At 41.8% G+C, this 20,876-nt stretch overlaps 1 protein-coding gene across 4 annotated transcripts in view; it reads left to right on the plus strand.

The window, feature by feature from the left end:
- The first annotated feature begins 12,134 nt into the window (after positions 1–12,134).
- The window catches only part of ECPAS (Ecm29 proteasome adaptor and scaffold), a 106,481-nt gene continuing 97,739 nt past the window's right edge, over positions 12,135–20,876 (plus strand). Inside the window, exons 1-2 of one of the 4 annotated variants that reach the window (XM_027034818.2) lie at positions 12,226–12,504; positions 20,232–20,335. In XM_027034818.2, coding sequence (XP_026890619.1) covers positions 20,314–20,335 — 22 coding nt within the window. In that variant the 5' untranslated portion in view covers positions 12,226–12,504; positions 20,232–20,313. Of the gene's footprint in view, positions 12,505–12,738; positions 13,124–20,231; positions 20,336–20,876 lie in introns of those variants that run through there. The other 3 variants (XM_027034817.2, XM_027034819.2, XM_027034816.2) reach the window with 3 other exon arrangements.

A 20,876-nucleotide genomic window follows, 5' to 3' on the forward strand; every position in this document is an offset into this window, starting at 1 on the left:
TGCTTTGCGAAAGTCCTGTGTTTTCCATAGGCTCCCACCTGGCCTGTTGCGCATGGTCATTGGGAAACGGCTGGTGGGCTCGGCCACAGAATTATTGCTGCGCCAGAGGCCTGAAGGCCTAGAACCATCTCAGGTTTTCAGATTTATGATGCTCGGTCTCCTAGGTAACCTCAAACCATCCCTCTTCCTTCCTCTCCCTACCCTTCCCTTAAATCCAGGCTGGAAAAACCCACTGCAGAATGCATATTAGTGATGCATTCTATGTAAGCCATAATTAATGCCGCAACTCGAATTTAACAAATATTAATTTTATGACTTTCACACCTGCCACCATGGTGCAAACCACCATCATGCCTCCCCTGGATTATTGCAATAGCCGATTGAATGCACTTTTCTTCCCTTGTCTATTCTTTACACGGCAGCGGGAGAGATGGTTTAAAAACGTGAAACAGATTATGTCCCTCCTCTGCTTAAAACCCTGAAAAGGTTTCCCATTTCACTCAGAGTAAAAACCCAAATTTTAACACTGGCCTACAAAGCTGGATAGAATCTGATCGATCACCCATAACCTCCCTGACCTCTTCCTGGACTTCCCTGCTCCAGTCACAATGACCTCCTTGCTCTCTCCTTCCAACCTGCCTGGCATTTCTGGCTGCATGCTCTTGCTGTAGGCAGCTATATGGCTCACTCTCCTACCCTTTCGTATCATGTCTTCTTGGTGAAGCTCTCCCACCACCACAATGCTTAAATTGGAACCCATCCATCTCCACTCCTGTTTCCCTTCCTAACATATAACGTTCTAATTTGTTTACTACTTACTGTCTTGTTTTGTTTTTTGTCTGCCTTCTTCACTAGAATACCAATTCCACAAGAGTAAGGATTTTTATCTTTTATCTTGTTCCATGAGAAACAATCTCCAGGCCTTATAAAACAGTACCTGGTGCTTAGTAGGTGGTCAGTAGATTTGTTGAATTTAGAAATGGGCGCTTGCACAGATTACTGGGGACCTTGCAAAAAGGGCTGAGGAACTCAGGAAGGATTGTTTGGAAGGTTCTAATAACTAGATGGCTTTTGGAAGGGTGGAGTGAGTTAGGAGAGAAAAACATTCTAGACTGAGAGAGCAGGGTGAGTCAGGGCCCTGAGACTTTAAAAGGACAGAGCAGGCTCAACTAATTGAACCACTGGGTTCATCTCACAGGCAGCAAGGCAAGCTGAAGAAACTGCCCACAGTCAAAACGAAGCTATCCCAGTCCCAGGTCTGAGTACATACTCTTCTCCTCTACCCACCTCTCCTTGTCAGGCTGAAAATGGGACATCAAGGAGAAGCTTGAGAAAACAGAGGGACATGATATAAAATTGGCTTGCAGGTTTAACTGGGCAAGTCAGAGGAACTTTAATTAGTGGTTCTCAAACAATGTGTACCTTAGACACACATGATATTCTTCATTTGAGTACAAATTTTGGGACCTTCCCCTCCACAACTATTGTAGGTGATCCTTGGACTATACTTTGAGAAACACTACACAAGTTGAAATGTTCTGTAATTAAGTGACATGCTGCATATGAATAAATTACCAGGAAAAAATGATTCCTTGGAACTGGTGACCAAACTAACTTTTGATTAAAAGCAACCATCGCGGTAAAGAGTGATGGGTTGTGCATCAGTAAAGAAAGAGAAAAACCACATATCAATGAGTTTCACTTATAAGCAATCTGGTGGGATCTCTAGTCAGGATAAGCACACAAGGGAACACTTAACCAAATAAGTGGGCTTTTTTGTTTGCCTGTTTTTTAGCTGTTTTAGCTTCAGGATGGAGAAGAGATTGGAAAGAGGTAAAGCTGGAGGCAAAAAGCCTAGTTTTGTCAGGACGTTGTGCAATAATCCAGGTGGGACGATGAAGGTGGTCTAATTTGTGGTGAACTAAAAAAGACCCAGGACATAGTAGTAATAGGATTTGGTGATTTATTGCAAGTGTGGATAGGTAGGAACAAAGAAATGATCAAAATGATGCACTAAATGGTAGATAATATTTTGTAAAGATGGTTGCAATGATATCTAGCCCATCTAGAAATATATTATTACAATGTGATGTTGATGTTGAAAGGAAATACCTGTTTCTGTCCCTTCAGCCTTGAGTGTTGCAACAAGCTGACAAAATAGTTGCCTTCCTTTTGGCAATTCCTTCACATGTATTCACTTTTAATAAACGTCAGAGGATACAAATGAATATGGAATGAGAGCTGAATGCAATTGGATAATAACGGTCAGGACAAAAAATGGATCACAGTGGGTTACTTAATGCTTATCGTCTCATAAAAGACAGCATGGAAGTTTCCCTCAGAGTCAAACATTTTTCTGGTACTAAATTCCAGGAAAAGGTATTCCTTGGGTATAGGAAATTGGAAAACATAATGGTCAATTTCTTCAAATGGATTTTTAGAAATGTGAAAAATGTTACTAATGAAGTAAAATAGCTCTGTTAGCCTGAGTAAAATCTTAAGGGAAAGCATTACCTCTGAAGGCCAGTGGAGCTAGCTGAGCTGAAGGAAACGCATTGTGGAAGGTAGAAAAAAATTGAACAGTACCTTTGAAATTATGAGGAGCGGTTTTTCCAACCTGGAATTCTATTCTAGCCATCCTGAGTATTTAAGTTGGAGATTAGAGACATTTTTAGACATGCAAGTCCCCAACATTCATTTCCTAGTCTCCCTTTCTCAAGAGGCTCCTAAATGAGACATCAGCAAACTACGGTCCCTAATCCAAATCAGCCATTTTTGTAAGTCAAGTTTTGTTGGAACATGGGCAAGCTCTTTTATTTATTTAGTGTTTATGACTGCTCTCATGTTATAATGGCAGAGTTGAGTAGTTGTGAAGGAAACTCTATGGCGCACATAGCCTAAACTATGTATTAGCAAGCGCTTTACAGGAAAAGTTTGCCAATAAGGTGTATTTAAAGGAGTAGGAAGGGGAAATGATGGAAACAAACAAACTTTAGACAGATGGAAGAAAAATGAATCAAGGGTGACAAGAAAGGGTGGAATTGCAAGAAATGTTTAATGTTTGATGTTTGAGAGATGTTAATGAGGCTAAGCTGTCTTGAAAAACCACTAAATATACTATAAGATGGAGGAGTATGCAAAGTGGGTGAATATGGCCAAAAGGTGCAAACTTCCAGTTACAAATTAATAAAGTCCTAGGGATATAATATACAGCATGGTGACTATAGTTAAACTGTAGGGGCGCCTGGGTGGCTCAGTCAGTTAAGCATCCGACTTCGGCTCAGTTCATGATCTCATGGCTCTTGAGTTCCAGCCCTGTGTTGGGCTCTCTGCTAACAGCTCAGAGCCTGGAGCCTGCTTCCGATTCTCTGTCTCCCTCTTTCTCTGACCCTCCCCTGCTCTGTCTCTCTTCCCTTCAAAAATAAATGAACATTTAAAAACCCCAAAACTGTATGGTATGTTTGAAAGTTGCTAAGAGAGTAGATCTTAAATATTCTCATCACAAGAAAACTTTTAAACTATGTGTGGTGATGGATGTTAACTGAACTTATTATGGTGATTATATAGTAATACACATATATTAAATTATGTTGTACACCTAGAAGGAATATGATCTTATATGTCAATTATATCTAAGTTATAAAATATATATGCATTAATAAATTCTTTGTATTTATAATAAAATACATACAATATAAAAATATATGTATAAAGCATATGTGTATATACATATTAAATTTTAAGAATTAAAACATAGAGGGGCGCCTGGGTGGCTCAGTCGGTTAAGCGGCCGACTTCGGCTCAGGTCATGATCTCGCAGTCTGTGGGTTCGAGCCCCGCATCGGGCTCTGTGCTGACGGCTTAGATCCTGGACCCTGTTTCAGATTCTGTGTCTCCCTCTTTCTCTGACCCTCCCCTGTTCATGCTCTCTCTCTCTCTGTCTCAAAAATAAATAAACATTAAAAAAATTAAAAAAAAGAATTAAAACATAGAGAAGGGACGCCTGGGTGGCTCAGTCAGTTAAGCAGCAGACTCTTGGTTTTGGCTCAGATTTTGATCTCATGTTTCATAGGATTGAGCCCCATGTCAGGCTCTGCACTGACAGCACAGAGCCTGCTTGAGATTCTGTCTTTCTTCTCTCACTGCCTCTCCCCCTACTTGAACGTGCACGCATGCACTCTCTCTCAAAATAAGTAAACATTAAAAAAATTAACGGGTGCCTGGGTCGCTCAGTCAGTTAAGCATTTGACTTGGGCTGGGATCATGATATCACAGTGAGTGTGAGCCCCTCCTCGATCCTCTGGCCCGTCTGCCCCTGTCCTGCCCATCACATGCACGTGTGTGCATGTCCACTAGCTCGTGCATGCGCTCTCTCTCTCTCTCAAAAATAAATAAAACATTTTTTAAAAATTAAAAAAAAAACCTTAGAGAAATCATGGTAAACCTCCAGAGTAACAGTGATCTTCATTAGGGTAAAGTGAAGAAGACACAAGCTGGAATGCAAAGGATTAAAGGCTGAAGACTTTTTTACCAAGAGATGCCTTGGAGAAAGTAGACTAAAGCAAGTAATAGAGAGGAAGTGGCAGATTAGAACCATTTTAAGGAGAGTGAATATTTGCTATTTAGATTAGTGGGAGGTGGTTACTATTGTTTGTCTTATTGTTCAACTTTCCCTTTCTCCTATTAATAGTCCCAGGGGCACCTGGGTGGCTCGATCTGTTAAGTGTCCGGTTCAGGTCATGATCTCACGGTTCATGGGCTTGATCCCCTCTTTGGGCTCTGTGCTGACAGCTCAGAGCCTGGACCCTGCTTCGGATTCCATGTCTTCCCCTTTCTCTGCTCCTCCCTGGCTGGCACTCTGTCTCTGTCTCTGTCTCTCTCTCTCAAAAATAAATAAACATTAAAAAAAATTTTTTTTCAATAGTCCCAAGTCTCCATCAGTGGGGACAAGTGATCCAAACTAAATCAATCAACTCTCCCATCCCAGGATTTTAAACTTGACACTGTCAAAGGAATCAGACTTTTTTGTGTTTGGATCAGCTATATCTTACTTTCTCCAGGTATGAGAGAGAGTCATTCGAAATACTCTTGATTTGACAAAAGAACCCACACAATATATATAGTACGCCTAAGATTAGTTAACTCATTTATAGCATGAATGAGATAATTCGATTACATAAGATGGTAGTCTCTTGTTTTTTATGAAATATTAAAGAAGCAATAATCATAAAAACAAGAAACAGAGCAGATCTAGATCTGAAACCTAAACATGACCTCTGCCACTCACGAGTTGGTCTCTTATTTAGTATCTCCTCTAGGCATCAGAATGTGTGTGTGTGTGTGTGTGTGTGTGTGTGTGTGTGTGTGTGTGTGTTAATCATCTCTTTTGTTGTTGAGAAACAACAACAGAATAGACCAACAGAATACTTTGGGTTCCCAAAGAATTTATGTCAATAAAGTTATTTACCTTTCATCTACTATCATTTGCCCCTATGGTTTCTTTTATTTTTAATCAAGGTTGAATCAAAGTTTGGAGCTTATAATTCTTATTCCACAACATCCAGAAATGAAAGGCTGTTCTGTTGCTGAATCATCTGGTTGCAATTCCCTGAGGGATGATCTTCAAGTTCCTGGTCCAGAGATCCTGGTTGCTGCCCAGTTCTTATCCTTTTGGAACATATTTGTTTCATTATTTCTTGTTTCTGTGAACTACTCCAGTACTCTTCTTCAAATATTGTTCTACTTACATGAGTTGGGTTCTGTGCTGGGAACCAGAGAAACCCTAACTGATACTACTCAGTGACAATCTGCAGATAGTGAATAAAAGTGAAGGAGAAAGTAGAATTATGGGTTACTCTCACGTCTCTGTTTTGGTCAACTGAATGCTGGTTTCACACACTTTGAGGGATACAAGAAGTTGGTTTGAGAAGGAAAATATGTTCAGTTGCGGATATATTGAGTTTGAAGTGCATGTAGCACATTTAGGTGGACATGTCCAAGAGAACTTAACTGGAGAGAGAAAGTAGTTATTTAGTAATTGAAGATGAGGGAGTGGGGAATGCAAAGAAAGAGCGGGTAGAATGTCAAATGGTCTGAGATTAAAACTGAAGTGAAGTGCCAACTTCAAAGGGGTGGCAGAGAATGAGAGGACAATGAAGGCAACTGATAAGTGGAAAAGAATCAGGAGGAAATTGTGTAGGGAAAACCTAGCAGAGGGGAGTTTTGAAAGGGAGGATGAGTCCATAGTTCAAACAAGATCAGGATGAAAGTGTCCATCAGAGTTTGCTATTGATTAGTTTCAGGGAGGTCCAGTGGGTTGAGGACAGAATACAGGAGCGGCTTGAATATGAGAATGGATAGAGAAGGGTGGGGTAGGTTATTTTTCTAAGGAGAAACTAGGGACAGAGTAGGATAAGAAGAAAGAACACTCAAGATGAACTATGCTGAAGCTATGGTCCCCTGGGAATAGGGAGGGACATCTTGGAATACAAGGACATGGATAGTGTTAAGAGAATCAATCTGTAGATCATATACATTTTTCATTTAGTTTGTTTTGCCTAAGAATGCTGTAAAGTCAAGGTGTCCATAGGGTGCCTAACTGGCCCAGTCAGGAGAGCATGTGACTTTTGATCTTAGGGTCATGAGTTTGAGTCCCACACTGGACATAGAGATTACTTAAAAATAAAATCTTAAAAAAAAAATAGAGTCAAGGTGTCCTATTTCACAATGGCCCTTCTCTGACTTTCCAAAACAAGCCACACCTCTCAGCTACCTCCAGTCTAAGTATGGTTGATTACCCCCAGGGAAGAGCTTCAAGTGACATCAAAGGGACAATTTGATATACTAAATTAGGTAATGAGGAAGTGAATAACTATACCTAGATATTTTTTTCTTTCCAAAAGCCCCTACCCCTACAACTCTCAGAAGTTGTAACATAAAAATATGCCAATCACTAAGAGTTGAAACCTCTAAAAAATTGTAATATATTTATGTTGTTTTGACAAGTTGTGTACTACTATTAATTATGGTTATTCAATCATCATAATTCTTTAGATGGCCACAGAAAAAATTTAAATACTTTTAAGTTATATATCATTTTTGTTGAAGAAAAGGGTACTTTCAAGGACTTTCAAGGTTAAAACTATATTGCATTAGTATAAATTATCATGGGAGGTGTACCTCAGTGGCTCAGTTGGTAAAGCATCTGACTCTTGATTTTGGTTCAAGTCATGATCTCAGGGTTTGTGAGATGGAGCCCCACATCCGGCTCTGTACTGAGCATGGAGCCTGCTTGGGATTCTCTCTCTGTCTCTCTCACTCTCTCCCTTTCTCTGCCTCTGTTCCTCCCCTGCTCGTGTGCGTGCCTGTGCGCACACACACTCTCTCTCTCTCTCTCTCTCTGAAAATAAATACATAAACTTAAAAAAAATAAATTATTGTGTGGGAAGAAACGTGTTGGTGTAGAAGTTCAAGGAGCAAATGTAATTATGTAAAATTTCTGATTATTAAGAGCTTGTTCATGTATTTTTTAAATGTATGTTTATTTTTGAGAGAGAGCGAGTGCACAAGCAGGGGAAGGGCAAAGAGAGAGGGAGACACAGAATCCGAAGCAGGCTCCAAGCTGTTAGCACAGAGCCTGATTCAGGACTTGAACCCACGAACCTTGAGATCGTGACCTGAAGTCAGAGGTTTAACTGAGCCACCCAGGCACCCTATTCATGTATTTTTAAATAGAGGATAGTAGGCATCAAATCAATATCTTAATTAGATCCTATATATATGTACTTTTAAATAACGGAAGGGTTTTTATTTTAAAATGCTAATATTGGGGTGCCTGGGTGGCTTAGGCAGTTGAGCCTCAGAATCTTGATTTCAGCTCAGGTCATGATCTCAGGGTCATGGGATGGAGCCCCACTCAGCGTGGAGCCTGCTTAAGATTCTATCTCTCACCTTCTGCCCCTCTGCCTCTCTCCCCCTGTTCTTGAGTGTGCTCTCTCTTAAAAAAACAAAACAAAACTAATATTTACAATAGAATTTGTTGTCAAAGTTTCTCCTTTTCAACTATTTATAAGGGAAAATTTGAGATGTCAATCTGAAAATGTGTAAATGGATTACCCAAATTTCAAAAATTTGGGGCAGGAGGAAGAATGTGAACCAAAAGGTTTGAAACCACCATCTAAAGAAAATCAGAGGATCTTCTGGTATAGGGATAAGTTTTATCCGTAGAGAAAATGTTGCCTTATCTTCTAAGATGCAAGGTGTAGTACTGTATTGAACCAGGTCAGGTTTTTGCCTTTTTCCAGAGATATTTGGGAGGGAAAAATAAAGTGAATGATAAGATTTGCCAAAGGTTGGGGATTGATTGGCACTGTATTTTTAAGATAGAAACCAAGGGAAGAAAGACTTGAATTCATTACCATCTTTGGGGTTCGGACTGAGAGTGGAGCACATGATACTTAGAGGAAACACAGACCAGAGAGTAGTGGAAATGTTTGAGGCGATGGGGAGGATCCAAAATGTACTTTAAATCCACAGGAAGTGGGGAGTACAACAGTGGAAGGATTCTACATGGCGGTTAGGACTGATGTTTTGGAGTTTGATTTTTAGAAAACAGAATTTTTTGAGCCATGACATGGTTTTATGTGTAGTGAAACATGTTTTTAATAACTGAAAAGAGCAGAGATGAAGATCATTAGCGTTGTGGATTCTGTTGGCAGACTGGACCCAGTACCCGACTTCTTCGGCAACCAAAATGAATACTGTATGAGACACATCTCTGCAGAACTTTGGCTTCTCTAGAGATCCTTGGGAATGGATCATTGAATCATTTGGGATAACTAGATTTTCTAGATAGTTTAGAATCAATCCTTTTAGGCATCTAAAATTGCTTATTAGAATCATTTTGGATGAACAGCTTTTTAAGATATACTCTGTACTTCCTTGATTTTTGATGCTGATATAGTAGACATCATTTTACTGTTTCTTGATGTCAGGATGATCACCATGAACATCAGTTATTCAGGTGAAATGACGTCAGGGCCTCTTGGGGGTGGTGCTTTTTGTACTTAACAAATAACACCAGCATGTTTTGCTTTTTGAGCTCTTATAGCTTCTATTTATAGTTTTCCTCCTTTTTCTCTTGTTTTTAGGGTGTCTAGTAGCTCTTCTGTCTTCCTAGTACTTGCCCAGAAGAATGCTCTCTAATACTCTGTTTCTAATTTGCTTTGACTACGGAAACAAGACTATTTACTTTGTTAGAACTATGCTTGCATTTAGTGTGATTAGGGCCTAACAGAGGGAGAGGGGACTTCTAAATCTAAAAGATGTAAGTTTTTAGTTCTTGGATTTTGTGATACATTATTTTGGCTTCCCAGTGGCCTCTTCTCTGTCCCCCCCCCCCCCCCCGTTCACCCCCTTCCACAATTCCTTCTTGTCTGTTTTGGAAATTGAAGTAAATTCTAGATAGGAAGTACCTCAAGGCCACTATTCAAAACCAAAGTGTGTAGTAAGAATATGAAGCTATTTAGTGGGGAAAATAAACTACAACTAGTATGAAGGGGGAAAGCAACTATGAAAAAGCTTAGAGACTATTTATTTATTTATTTATTTATTTATTTATTTATGGGAAAAGCTTATAGCTTTAAACTCTAGCGATTAGAAGCAGCATTGTAAATTGCTATAAAGTACTGTATATAATGAGATGTTAAAGGTGTCTTTTTTTGCCTAACCTATCTCTACATATTTCTGTCTCTCTATATAACATGTGACTTCGCTGATATATGTATAAGAATTTTTTATGGTAGTATTTGCTTGCAATAGTAACAAAAATTGTTGACAACCTAAATGCTCGTCAGTAGGGGAATGATTAAATATTGTCATGTACTCATCATGCAGCCATTTAAAAGAATGAAGTAGGGGCACCTGGGTGGCTCAGTCGGTTAAGCATCTGACTTCACTCAGGTCGTGGTCTCACAGTTTGTGAGTTTGAGCCCTGCATCTGGCTCCCACTGCTTGGGATTCTCTCTCTCTCCCTCTCTCTCTCTTCCACTCCCCTACTTGCACTCTTTCTCTCTCAAAATAAATAAATAAACTTAAAAAAATAAAAGAATGAGGTAGTTCTTTTTTAAAAAATTGTTTTAACATTTATTTTCAAGAGACAGGGAAAGACAGAGTGCAAGTGAGGGAGGGGTAGAGAGAGGGGGAGACACAGAGTCCTAAGCAGGCTCCAGGCTCAGAGCCCGATGTGGGGCTCAAACCCACCAACCATGAGATCATGACCTGAGCTGAAGTCAGACGCCCAACCAACTGAGCTATCCAGGCACCCCAAGAAGAAGGTAGTTCTGAACAGACCATAGTGGTGAAGAATGATTCACACTGCCTAGGTTCAAATTCCCACTCTACCCCTTTCTAGTTTGTGGCATTTTAGATTTGTTCCTCCATGATCTGGTGTCATTAAAAATCCCTACTTCATAAGATTGTTGTGAGAACTAAGGGAATTCAACCATGTAACCCCCCCATGTTTATTATTGAGAGAGTGAGGGGGGAAAGCAGGCTCCATACTGACAGCAGTGAGCCCCATGCAGGGCTCAAACTCACAAACCGTGAGATCGTGACCTGAGCTGAAGTTGGTTGCTCAACTGAATGAGCCATCCAGGCACCCCAACCATGTAAAACACTTTAAAACAGTGCCTGGCACAATTAGTATTAGCTATTATTGTCATTACTGGTATGGAAAAATACCTGTGATATCTTGTTTGGTGAAAAGAAAGTTACATAATAGTGTATGTAGTAGGATTCCATTTTTGTTAAAATAAACATAAATCTGTGATTTGCACGTGTGGACTCTAAAAATTTCTACATAGAACTTATGAGATGCTAGTTTTGTCTATAAGTTAAAATTGCCTAGCAAACTTTTTTTTAAAACTTATATTCTATGGTTTTTTTGTTGGTTTTAGAAGAATCTATTTGAAGTTATGAGACGTCAACATTTCTCCAAACCAATCCTTAGTGCAGCTACTTTATATATTCATAGTTGGAAAGTTTGGGTGCATCAAACAGGATTCTTTCCAGGGAGCAGGATGAGGGGATGGTGGACAGTGAGATGGGGGACAGCCTTTATTTTATACACTTCCATATTGTAGTCTTGGCAAATAGTTTGTTATGCAGTGACTTTGTGCCAACATCGAACTAAAGAGCCAAAATGTCCTCAAAAAAGGAATTGGCTAATTTAACGTGCTATGAGGTCATTAATAAAACAAGAGTAGTGATGTAGACCTTTTTGAATTAACATGGAAGATTGTGTGTGGGGGGGGGAAACTGATGCAGAACTTCATTGTTGAGTATGAGCCTATCTCTATCCTAGTCGCTTTTGAGGGTGTAGATATGTGGCCCCAGAGCACTCGCGCCCAACTGTACCTGTTAACCACATTTTTCTCTGGGGAGAAAATGGTGGCAGAGGAAGGGATGTGCAAGAGGAAGGCCCTTCACTTTTAATTTTGTGACATTCTGAATCATTTGAAATGTTCCCAAAGATCATATATAATTTCCTTATTAAAGCAATAAAGGAAATAGATGTCTTTAATGTCGTATAAGTACCTTGTACTTGCCTCAGTACAAGGCAAGTACAAGATGTACTTGCCCACATCTGGAATGACATATAGTCATTTTTCAAGACAGTAACCAGGGCTTTATAGATTTCTTTTAGGAATAGACGCAATTTCAATCTATTTAGGGTCTTGATTTCTTCCTTTTATACAAAAAAAAAAAAAAAGGGATCTGATCTTGTACCTAATTTGTTGTGACAGTGCCACCACTTAAAGTACAGCAATTATGCAACCCCTTAATTTGAATTGCATTTTGCGAGTGTTTTTCACGTACACGACCTCACGGACCAACTTAAGCCGTCAAGTTAAAATCGGCATATTGAAAATAAATCACTCGGGCTACCTAAAAGAACGTAGGTATTACAAATAAAAAAAAAGTTCATGTAAGCATATATACTTGAATTTGAACTTTAAACATATAGGTTCATGTAACTTTTGGTAGGGTTTCGCGGCTTTCCTTCACTCGGCGGTCCTAGTTCTGAGAGGATCGAAAAAGTACACTTTCTCACTGCCTTTTAGTGAGAAGTGGAGCCGGGGGAGCCGGGTCCCGGGCGCTCCACGCGCCGGGGCCGAGAAGTTCGCGGGAGGCGCAGGGCGGGGCTTCCTCCCGCCGACTCGCAGCCCGGCTCTACTTCTCCGAGTCCACGTCTCTTCCTCTGGACAGACGTGTTTCTTCAGGTCGGGACCGGCCAACGTGACAGCCGCAGACCTTTCAAAAGGGAGCTTGGGCCCCGCCTCGAGGATCTCCCCCGGCCCCGGCAGCGCGGGCCAGCCGGTCAGGCCCCTCCCGGACTGCGGCGCGCGGCCCCTCGGGCCCGAGCCCGCCGCCGCCTCGCCTCCGGGCGCCCACCTCGCGGCGCCGCGCGCAGCATCCCCGGCATGGAGACCGGCTCGGATTCAGGTCAGAGGCCCGCGCGTCCGTGCCGAGCCACGGCCGCCGCAGGCTGCTACGGCGCGGCGGGGCGGCTAGGCCGGGCCGCCCGCGCAGGCCGCCGCGTGCCGGGTCCGCGCGGGGAGCGCTCGCGGGGCGGGCGGCGGCAGGTGGGCAGGACGAGCCGCGAGCGAGCGAGCGCGGGCGGGCGGGCGGGCGCGCGAGGGGCCCGGCGGGGGGGCCGCTGGGAGGATGGCTCAGCTCTTTCTAAATATAAAACCGGCGTGAGTTGGGCGAGCGCGGCGCGGAGCCGCAGAGCCGCCGGGCGGGCCGGGCGCACCGGGACTCGGCCGACAGACGGCGGCGGCTCCGCAGAGGCGCGAGGCGGTGGGAGCGCCCGAGTCGCGAGCTCGCGGGGGACCGCGAGATCGACGCGTGCTGCGAGGAGGACGCAGGAGGCGGCGGCAGGCGGGCCTCGTGGGCGCAGCGCGGCCCGCGCCGAGCGACCGGAGGCGGCTCCCGGCCCCTGCAGCACCGCGAGCGGCGAGCCCCCCGCGCCTCGCGTCCGCGCCCTCCCGCTCCGGCCCCTCCCTCCCTCCCTGGCGCAACATGGCTGCGGCCGCCGCCTCCGCCTCCCAGGACGAGCTGAGTAAGTGCCACCGCGAGCCCGCGGCCGCGAGTCGGAGCCGGCGCTGCGCAGGGCCGGGGGCGGCGGCCGGGGCCGGGCGGGCAGGCCGGGGCGCGCTGCCTCCCGCCGGGTGCCGGGTTGGGTGGGCGGGCGGCGGCCGCGGGGGGCTGGGGCGCTCGGGCCTGGCGGGCGGGCGGGGCGCCGGCCGCCGGTGCTTGTAGGCCTCAGGTTTGCACCGTCACGTTGCGAAATTGAAACCGGAGCCCCGGGCGGAGCCACCTCTGCCCGCGATCCGCCCCGGCCCGGGGGTGGGGGCCGCCCAGCCCCCTGCTCGCGACGCTCGGGCGGGCGGACCGGCTGGGGGCCCAGGGTGGCGGGCAGTGTCGGCCCGTCCCGTCTGACCCCACCGTGGCCCCGAGTCCCAACTGTTTGGGGAGTTCTAGAAATGTAGATTTGGCGGGGAGGAAGGGAAGAAGGTGCCTTTCCTGTGACACCACAGAAATCAGCGGAAAGGTCAAGAATAGGCGGTGACCCTCAGGTGGAGCAGGAAGGACGGGAGGGCGGAGAGAGGGTCGCCGTGCTAGACGCAGGAGGAACCGCGGGGTGACAGCGGTTTCAGAAAGGAGAGCCAGCGCACACTCGACCGTAAACGGTGCAATTTTTCAGGGGCCGGCGATCTAGGTTCGGGGAGAGCTGTGGCCACCCTGAATCCCAGGCCGCCCCGCCCGCCGCCCGGGTTCACCTCGATGCTTTGTGGGAAGTGTAGTTCCAAGGCGCCGCAGGCCCACGCTGGGGTCATAAAAATTGAATTTTCCTAGAACATGTAAGATGATTTCTGATTGCGTTTGGAGGTGGTTAGATGAAATGCTTACGTTGAGCGTTTGTTTGTTTCCTCAGCACTACCCTTCAGTTCATGACAAAAACAAGAACGGTGTTACTTAGGGATGATGCGAGTTTTAAATGGAATGTACCATGGGCGAGGTGTCGCAAGCCTTGTGAAGTTTTTGTTACAGTCCCTTCGGAATTTCCATCCGAAAGTAGTTATAAACATAATAATTTCTGTTTCTTTGGTGCTTGGCAGTTTGAAGCTACTTTTATATGTACGTGATCTCACTCTTGCCCTCATAACAACCTTGTGAAGTAGGTAGGTAGGAATTATCCTTGTTTTAAAGAGGAGGCAGGTTTAGAGAGATTAAGTTGCTGCTTTGACATAAAACTGGTGTAGGCGGAGTAATGTTTGTTCATTTTGAAGTTGAAATACACAGTTGGTGTGACCCTGGGCGTGATGGAGAGTCTGAGTGGACAAGGTCTCCTGGTGTGTTCAGAGATAGACGTGGTTTGAGAGCCAGAGTTGATTGTTCCTCTGTCAATTCCAAGCTGGAGCACCCTTCCAGGCCTCCTGGGGAGATCAGGTTCCTGATATTTTTCTTCCATTTTTGTTGTTGTTGTTGTTATTGTGGTAAAATACATATAACATAAAGTTTACCATCATAACCACTTTTAAGTGTGCAGTTCAGTGGTGTTAAATACATTCATATTGTGCAACCATCACCACCATCCATTTCCAGAATTCTTCTCAACTTGCATTACTGAAACTTTGTACCCACGGAACCTTAACTCCCTATCCCACCCCACCTTCCTCCAGCCCCTGGCAACCACCATCCTGCTGACTGTCTCTGTGATTTTGACCTCTCTAGGTATCTCATATAAGTGGAATCATACATGGTTTGTCTTTCTGTGACTGCCTTATTTCACTTGGCATAATGTTCTCAAAGTTCATCCATGTTGTAGTATGTGACAGTATTTTCTTCATTTTTAAGTTGAATGATACTCCATTGTGTACATATATCACATTCTCTCGTCCATTCATCTGTTGTTGGACACTGGGGTTGCTTGTACATCTTATCTGTTGTGAATAATGCTGCTATGAACATGGGTGTACAAGTATTTCTTTGAGATTATGCTTCCAATTCTTTTGGGTATTATATGCAGAGGTGGGATTGTTTGATCCTATGGTAATTCAATTTTTAAGTCTTTGAGGGACCACCATACTGTTTTCCACTGTGGTTGTATCATTTTACGTTCCTACCAACAGTGCGCAAGGGTTCCAGTTCTTCCACATCCTCACCAACGCTTGTTATTTTCTTCTGTATTTTTGAAAGTAGCCATTGCAATGGGTGTGAGGTGGTCTGTTTAAATTGTTATACTGCACGGTATCTGGGTTCCTGATGTACCACTAAACACTTAAAATCTGAATTACCATTTGGAATGGAGGACACAACTAGAAGAAGAATTGGGTATCATTCTGTATGGCTGATGTACATGTGTAGATGCACTGTGCTTCTGTATATTAGGTACCTGTTAAGGTGCTAGTAGTCCTTCTGGTTAAGGAACTTATGGTTTTAGCAGCTACTGGAAAAGTTAGGAGCAAATAATTCCAGTCCTTGCTTTTCCATTTTTTTGTTTGGTCACATCATCAATCATCATCCACAAATGTCTGTTGACTTGGTTTCTGTACTTCAGAAGAGATTAAATGCTTGGCAGCTGGTACCTTAGAATAATTTAACTTGAAATTAAATACATAAGTAAGTGGCTAAGAAGTTTCAAATAAGCCACTTTTAGTTTTAGAATGGCTATAATAAAAGAGATGGCTGATGGACAGATGCTTTATAAGTTTTTTTAAAAAGGAGCCAATATTCTGAATATTTGCTGGTTATTATTTTTCAGTAGTAGATGAAAATAAAAGTGAACTATTGGATGTCTGCATTATTTTTTCCCCTAATATTTTATTGTAAAAATCTTCAAAAATACAGAAAAGTTGAAAATAAGCATTTATATATTCACTACCTGGGTTCTGCATTTGATATTTTATTAGCTTTATCATGTATCTGTCCATCTTTCAATCCACCTTTACAATTTAACTTTATTTTATTTTTTATTAAAAAATTGTGGTAAAATACACATAACAAAACTTAATCATCTTTATACAGTTGAGTTGCATTAAGTACTCAATCCATCCTTTTTAGATGCATTTCAGAGTAAATTGGAGCTATTTGTAAACATCCCATTCAGTATTTCAGGACTAGCATTAAGTGCTTTATGTATATTCTTTTATTTGTCAAAGTAATCCTAAGGGGTAGGCAAAATTATTATTGCTGTTTTATGTAATGGAAAACAGACTTTTTAGGTTCCCCAGGTCCTGCAGCAAATGAGTTGGAATTGAATCCCAGGTGTCTCAGACTCCAGTGTGCACTCAACCAGGCTTTAGGCTGTATTACCTCTGTGCACCATAGAGTGTTCATGTGGACAAAAAGATCTAGTCAGATGGGCTGCTAAAAATCTTAGCTGGATGTTACTATTACAATTATTTGACTACTGTTTAGCGTTGCTGTGGGGTGCAAAAGAAACACCACAGTCCACGAGTGGAATTATAATACTGCTGAGAAGAAGGAAGAATAATTGTAAACAACTATGTTAAGGACCAAAATGTATGCTTACATAATATAGATAATGCTAAAATAATGCTATCTGTGGTTCCTATGTCTGCTATTTAGAGATGTATGGCTGGTAACAGTGGGTTTCTATAGATTTCAAATCAGTATTTTCTATTTTTGTATTTGAGGTGACATGCGTGCCATAAATTTAAATTAAATCTACAGGTGCTTTCAGTTGTATCTGCCACCGCACTTTGCAGGAGCTCCTGAGAAGCAGAACTGTTAGGTTTCTCTTTTATTTCATTTTTATTGATTGATTGGTTGATGAGTATCATTGACACATGAAAGGTAAGCAGGACAGTCTTGGGCTGGGATATCTTAGAATCTGTTATCCTTTCACAAATATCATGTAATTGTCACTATGAGTCAGGTGATTGTAAAGCTTCATGTTTACCAAAAGCTTACCATGTGTTCTAGTCACTTTGTACATATTAAATGAATCCTTGCAGCAACCCTGTGAGTTTAGTCCTATTATTGTCTCAGTGGTGGAACTTCCTTCATGTTACAGTTAGGACTTCAATTCAGATTCTCTGATTCCTGTTTATATGTTAATTCCGACTGACTGCTGTATTACCATCTCTGAAAGGGAGAATATACAGTTTATAACAAGAGCAACATGTTCCCCCCCCCCCCCCATCTTAATAGCCTCTGGAAGAAATCTGCTGTAGTGTATAAAATGTGGTAGTATTCTGATGTTTATTGAATAGAAATAGTAGATTTTTGGGTGAGATGCAACCACGGAGAACAGTTAGTTCTGATTGTTAAAGAGAGTTCTGAAATCTAGATTGTAAATTACTTGAGATCATAGTCTGTAATTTTTTTCTTTATATTCAGGGTGCTATAACTGTTTGGAATGAAATTAAATTCAGTGCAGAGCATGTGGGCTAGTTTTTCTTCTAATATCCTCTGTCAGTTCATGGAAAAGTTGACACTGTAGTTATATTGCAGGAGTGGATAGGGAGACTTCTGATAGAAGGAAGGAAGCATTTGTGACTTTTCACCTGGTCAGCAGTTGAGGGGTTTCATATTCTGGGCTTCATAATTATAGGGCATCCTTAGAATCTGATCTTCATTGGGATAAAGACAACTCAAGGAGTAATGGCCTGTAATCTTAAGGCACACTGACACTATTCAATTTGACCATTTGACATAACCATGGGGCACTTCACTTGCAAAAGTTGGCCAGATAATCAACATGTCAGATACCTTCTGAGAGAGGCTCTGCCAGTGCCAGGAATCCTAGTGGCTTTTAGAGGATGAGATGTGGGAAGCTGTCTGTGTAGGTGAACGTGATTCTGTGGTCATACTGAAATAGCCCTAGAGACAGCCATCCATGCAGCTGAGCTGATCTTTGTAAATCAAACCTGTATGGTTTAAATTTTGGTTACTTAGTCACATATGAAAAGTTAAAGTGAAAATAATGATATTTTTATTTTTTATCAACTTCTAATTCTTAATTTTCACCCCATTCTGTTTTGAATTAAGCTTTCAATAAACTAATATTTAATAAAGGCCAGTGTCAGTGAGAATAGTTGGCCCTGGGACATTCGAACTTGTTCAGAAGATAGATGTTAAAATTGTAGGCACTTCCAGGGTGCTCAGATGGTCTGATCCAAGTTTCTGGTCTCTGGTTTCAGGCCTGGCCAGTCTCTGCCTTGATGCTTGTCATCTTATGTGGCTTGTTTTCCCCACACATTTTCCAGTTAAATAAGACTTTAAAAATTGACCAACTTCTGGTCTTGTCCTCATAGGGCTTATAATTCAGTGTAGAGACAGGTTTATATATGAATATAAATAACTCATATGAGGCATAATATGAAAAATGCCTAACACAGTTCTTTGGAAATTTCAAGTGAGAATAGCATTCCAAGTTAAGAGAAAAATAGATTAAGCTAAGACACAGAGGTTAGAAAATGTTGTGCATTTTCAGAGAAAGTGTGAGTGAGTCTGATGTACTGGAGTAGGTGTGCTATGGCTGTGAGGTGCTGGGAAAGGAGATAAAATTTGTAGTTTGATACTTGGCCCTTTTTACCTTTTATGTTCTTCTTACAATTTGGGATCTTGGACAAATAATTTTACCTTTCTAGGTCTCAGTTTCCTTCTCATAAAGTTGGGATAATAAAAAATACTCATAGTGTTGTTATGATTAACATATGTGAAAATGCACTGTCTAAACAATTAAGCTATATATAAATTATTATTATTATTCAGGGGGGGTTCAGTAGGAGATGGAGCTGGGAAGATAGGTTGGGACCAGCTTGTGTGGGAATGCCAACATAACTAGTTTGGACTTTGTTCTGTAGACAGAAGAGGACCATCAAAGGCTTTTAAGCTGGAGTGTAACATGAGTAGATCTGTTTTATAAGGATAACAGGTGGCAGTGGCGTAACATTGATTGTAAGAATCCAGAGACCAAGAGCGCAAGACTGATTAGGAGGGTATCACCATGGCCAAGTGAAGGAAACATAGGGTCTGAAGTGGGAGAGTGAAAGTGGATTTGGCAAGAAGGTGATATATCCTACAGTCCCTAACGTAGGCAGAAATTATTGGCCAAGTAGATGAGCATTATTTAAGAGAGGGAGGAGTTAGAGATGATTCTAAGAATCTACTGGAGAGATTGCGGTGGAGTGGAGATTGTAGTATTTAGACAGATGTAGGGAGGTGGAAGTGGAGAAAAGAGAACAGGTTTGTGTTCAACAGAGTATTTGTTGAGTGAGTAAGTTGAGTTACTGGGGCGCCCATGTTATGTTGTTTGGGGAGACAGTTTTCAACAGTAACAAAAACATCTGGTGTTGGAGTCAGAGATGGTTTTGAATCCTGGCTCTCCTGCATTCGATTAATGTCCTTGAACAGAGGACCTAAATTCTGGCCTTTGGTTTTCTCATCTGTAAAATGGGTTAATAACAAAATCTATTTCACAGAGTTGTTATAAGAGGGGGAAGAGATAATACATGTTAAGAACTGGGCATAGTGCTAGGCTTGTGGATTCCTGTGTATAGGAACTTAGGTTCTGAAGCTTGGTAGAGTGTGGGGGTGATGGTAGAGTCATGGGAATGGACACATTGTCCTGAGGACAGCTGTCTGGTGCTATATGTAGGGGTGAGAAGAAGACAAAGAAGAACCAGGGAAGGGGATCAGGAGTGCTGAGAGAGGGCAGAGGTTCCCAGGGTTATGAATATTAACCACTTACATCCTCAGTTGTAATGTACTAATAATGTGTACCTACTAATACTCATCTTGTAAAAATGTTATATAATTACACTTTCTTCTAATTTTAATGTAAGGCTTTGTATGCTGATGATTTATATGTATATGTACACATATACATATATGATAAAATAAATGTTGTATTGGTATTCCAGTTTTTTTAGTCTTCTGTGAATAATTACCAGTGTATTTTTTTTTAAGTATTCGCCTATTACTTCTATACAATAAATTTTGTTGGTGGACATATTCCTTACTCCTTCTCCAATTTGATAATCACTGTAATTTTTTTCCTCCTCATTTTGAATTTACAAAGCAGGGCATCAAATTAGATCTTAGCATAGAAATGAAAAGTGCTTTTTTGTTTTCTTAATGGTAGCTGTGAGTATAAATCTTTTAATTGTTTTCTTTCCTGGTGTTCTAAATAATAGATTCTTTATACAATTGCATGTGTACGAGTGGATGAACGTACCACTGGTGATCCAGAGGATTTTTGTCAAGACTGGATAAACCATGTATCACATTGATTGTAGAGGTTAGTAGTTCCTTAGTTCCTTAGGATGTGTGCATTTTTTTGTAGTAGCATTTAAAAATGCATAGGTTATCAAGTAGCATTTTCCTGCCAAGATCTTCATGGGTTTTTCTCCTTTTCTAGCTATCTTAAGAGAGTTGGTGAAGTTCATGTTAGTTTATATATTCCTGAAGCCTCTATTCTCTGTCATTGCACAAACATAAATTTAAAAAATCAGCAAGAGAGAGAAAAAAGATAAAACTTGAAGACATTGCTTAGCTGTGTGCACAAGGAAAAATCTATATGAGTGTTCGTTTACAAGTGGTATTGTCTGCCACAGCCACAAAAGATGATTTTACACGCTGCAGGAATATTATCCTGGAGTTAATTGTTTTGTTTGTAAAAAAAAAAAAAGGCGTTAAAAATGGCATCATGATAGTAATTGGATATTCCTAATTCTGCCTTTTTGACATCTACTGTGATAGAAAAGCCACTTAATTCTACTTCATTCTGAGGCTGAATATGTATGGTGTCAGTGTCCTTCTTGGATGATATTGGATAGTCC

This window comes from Acinonyx jubatus, chromosome D4 (genome assembly GCF_027475565.1).
Source record: "Acinonyx jubatus isolate Ajub_Pintada_27869175 chromosome D4, VMU_Ajub_asm_v1.0, whole genome shotgun sequence".
NCBI lineage: Eukaryota > Metazoa > Chordata > Mammalia > Carnivora > Felidae > Acinonyx > Acinonyx jubatus.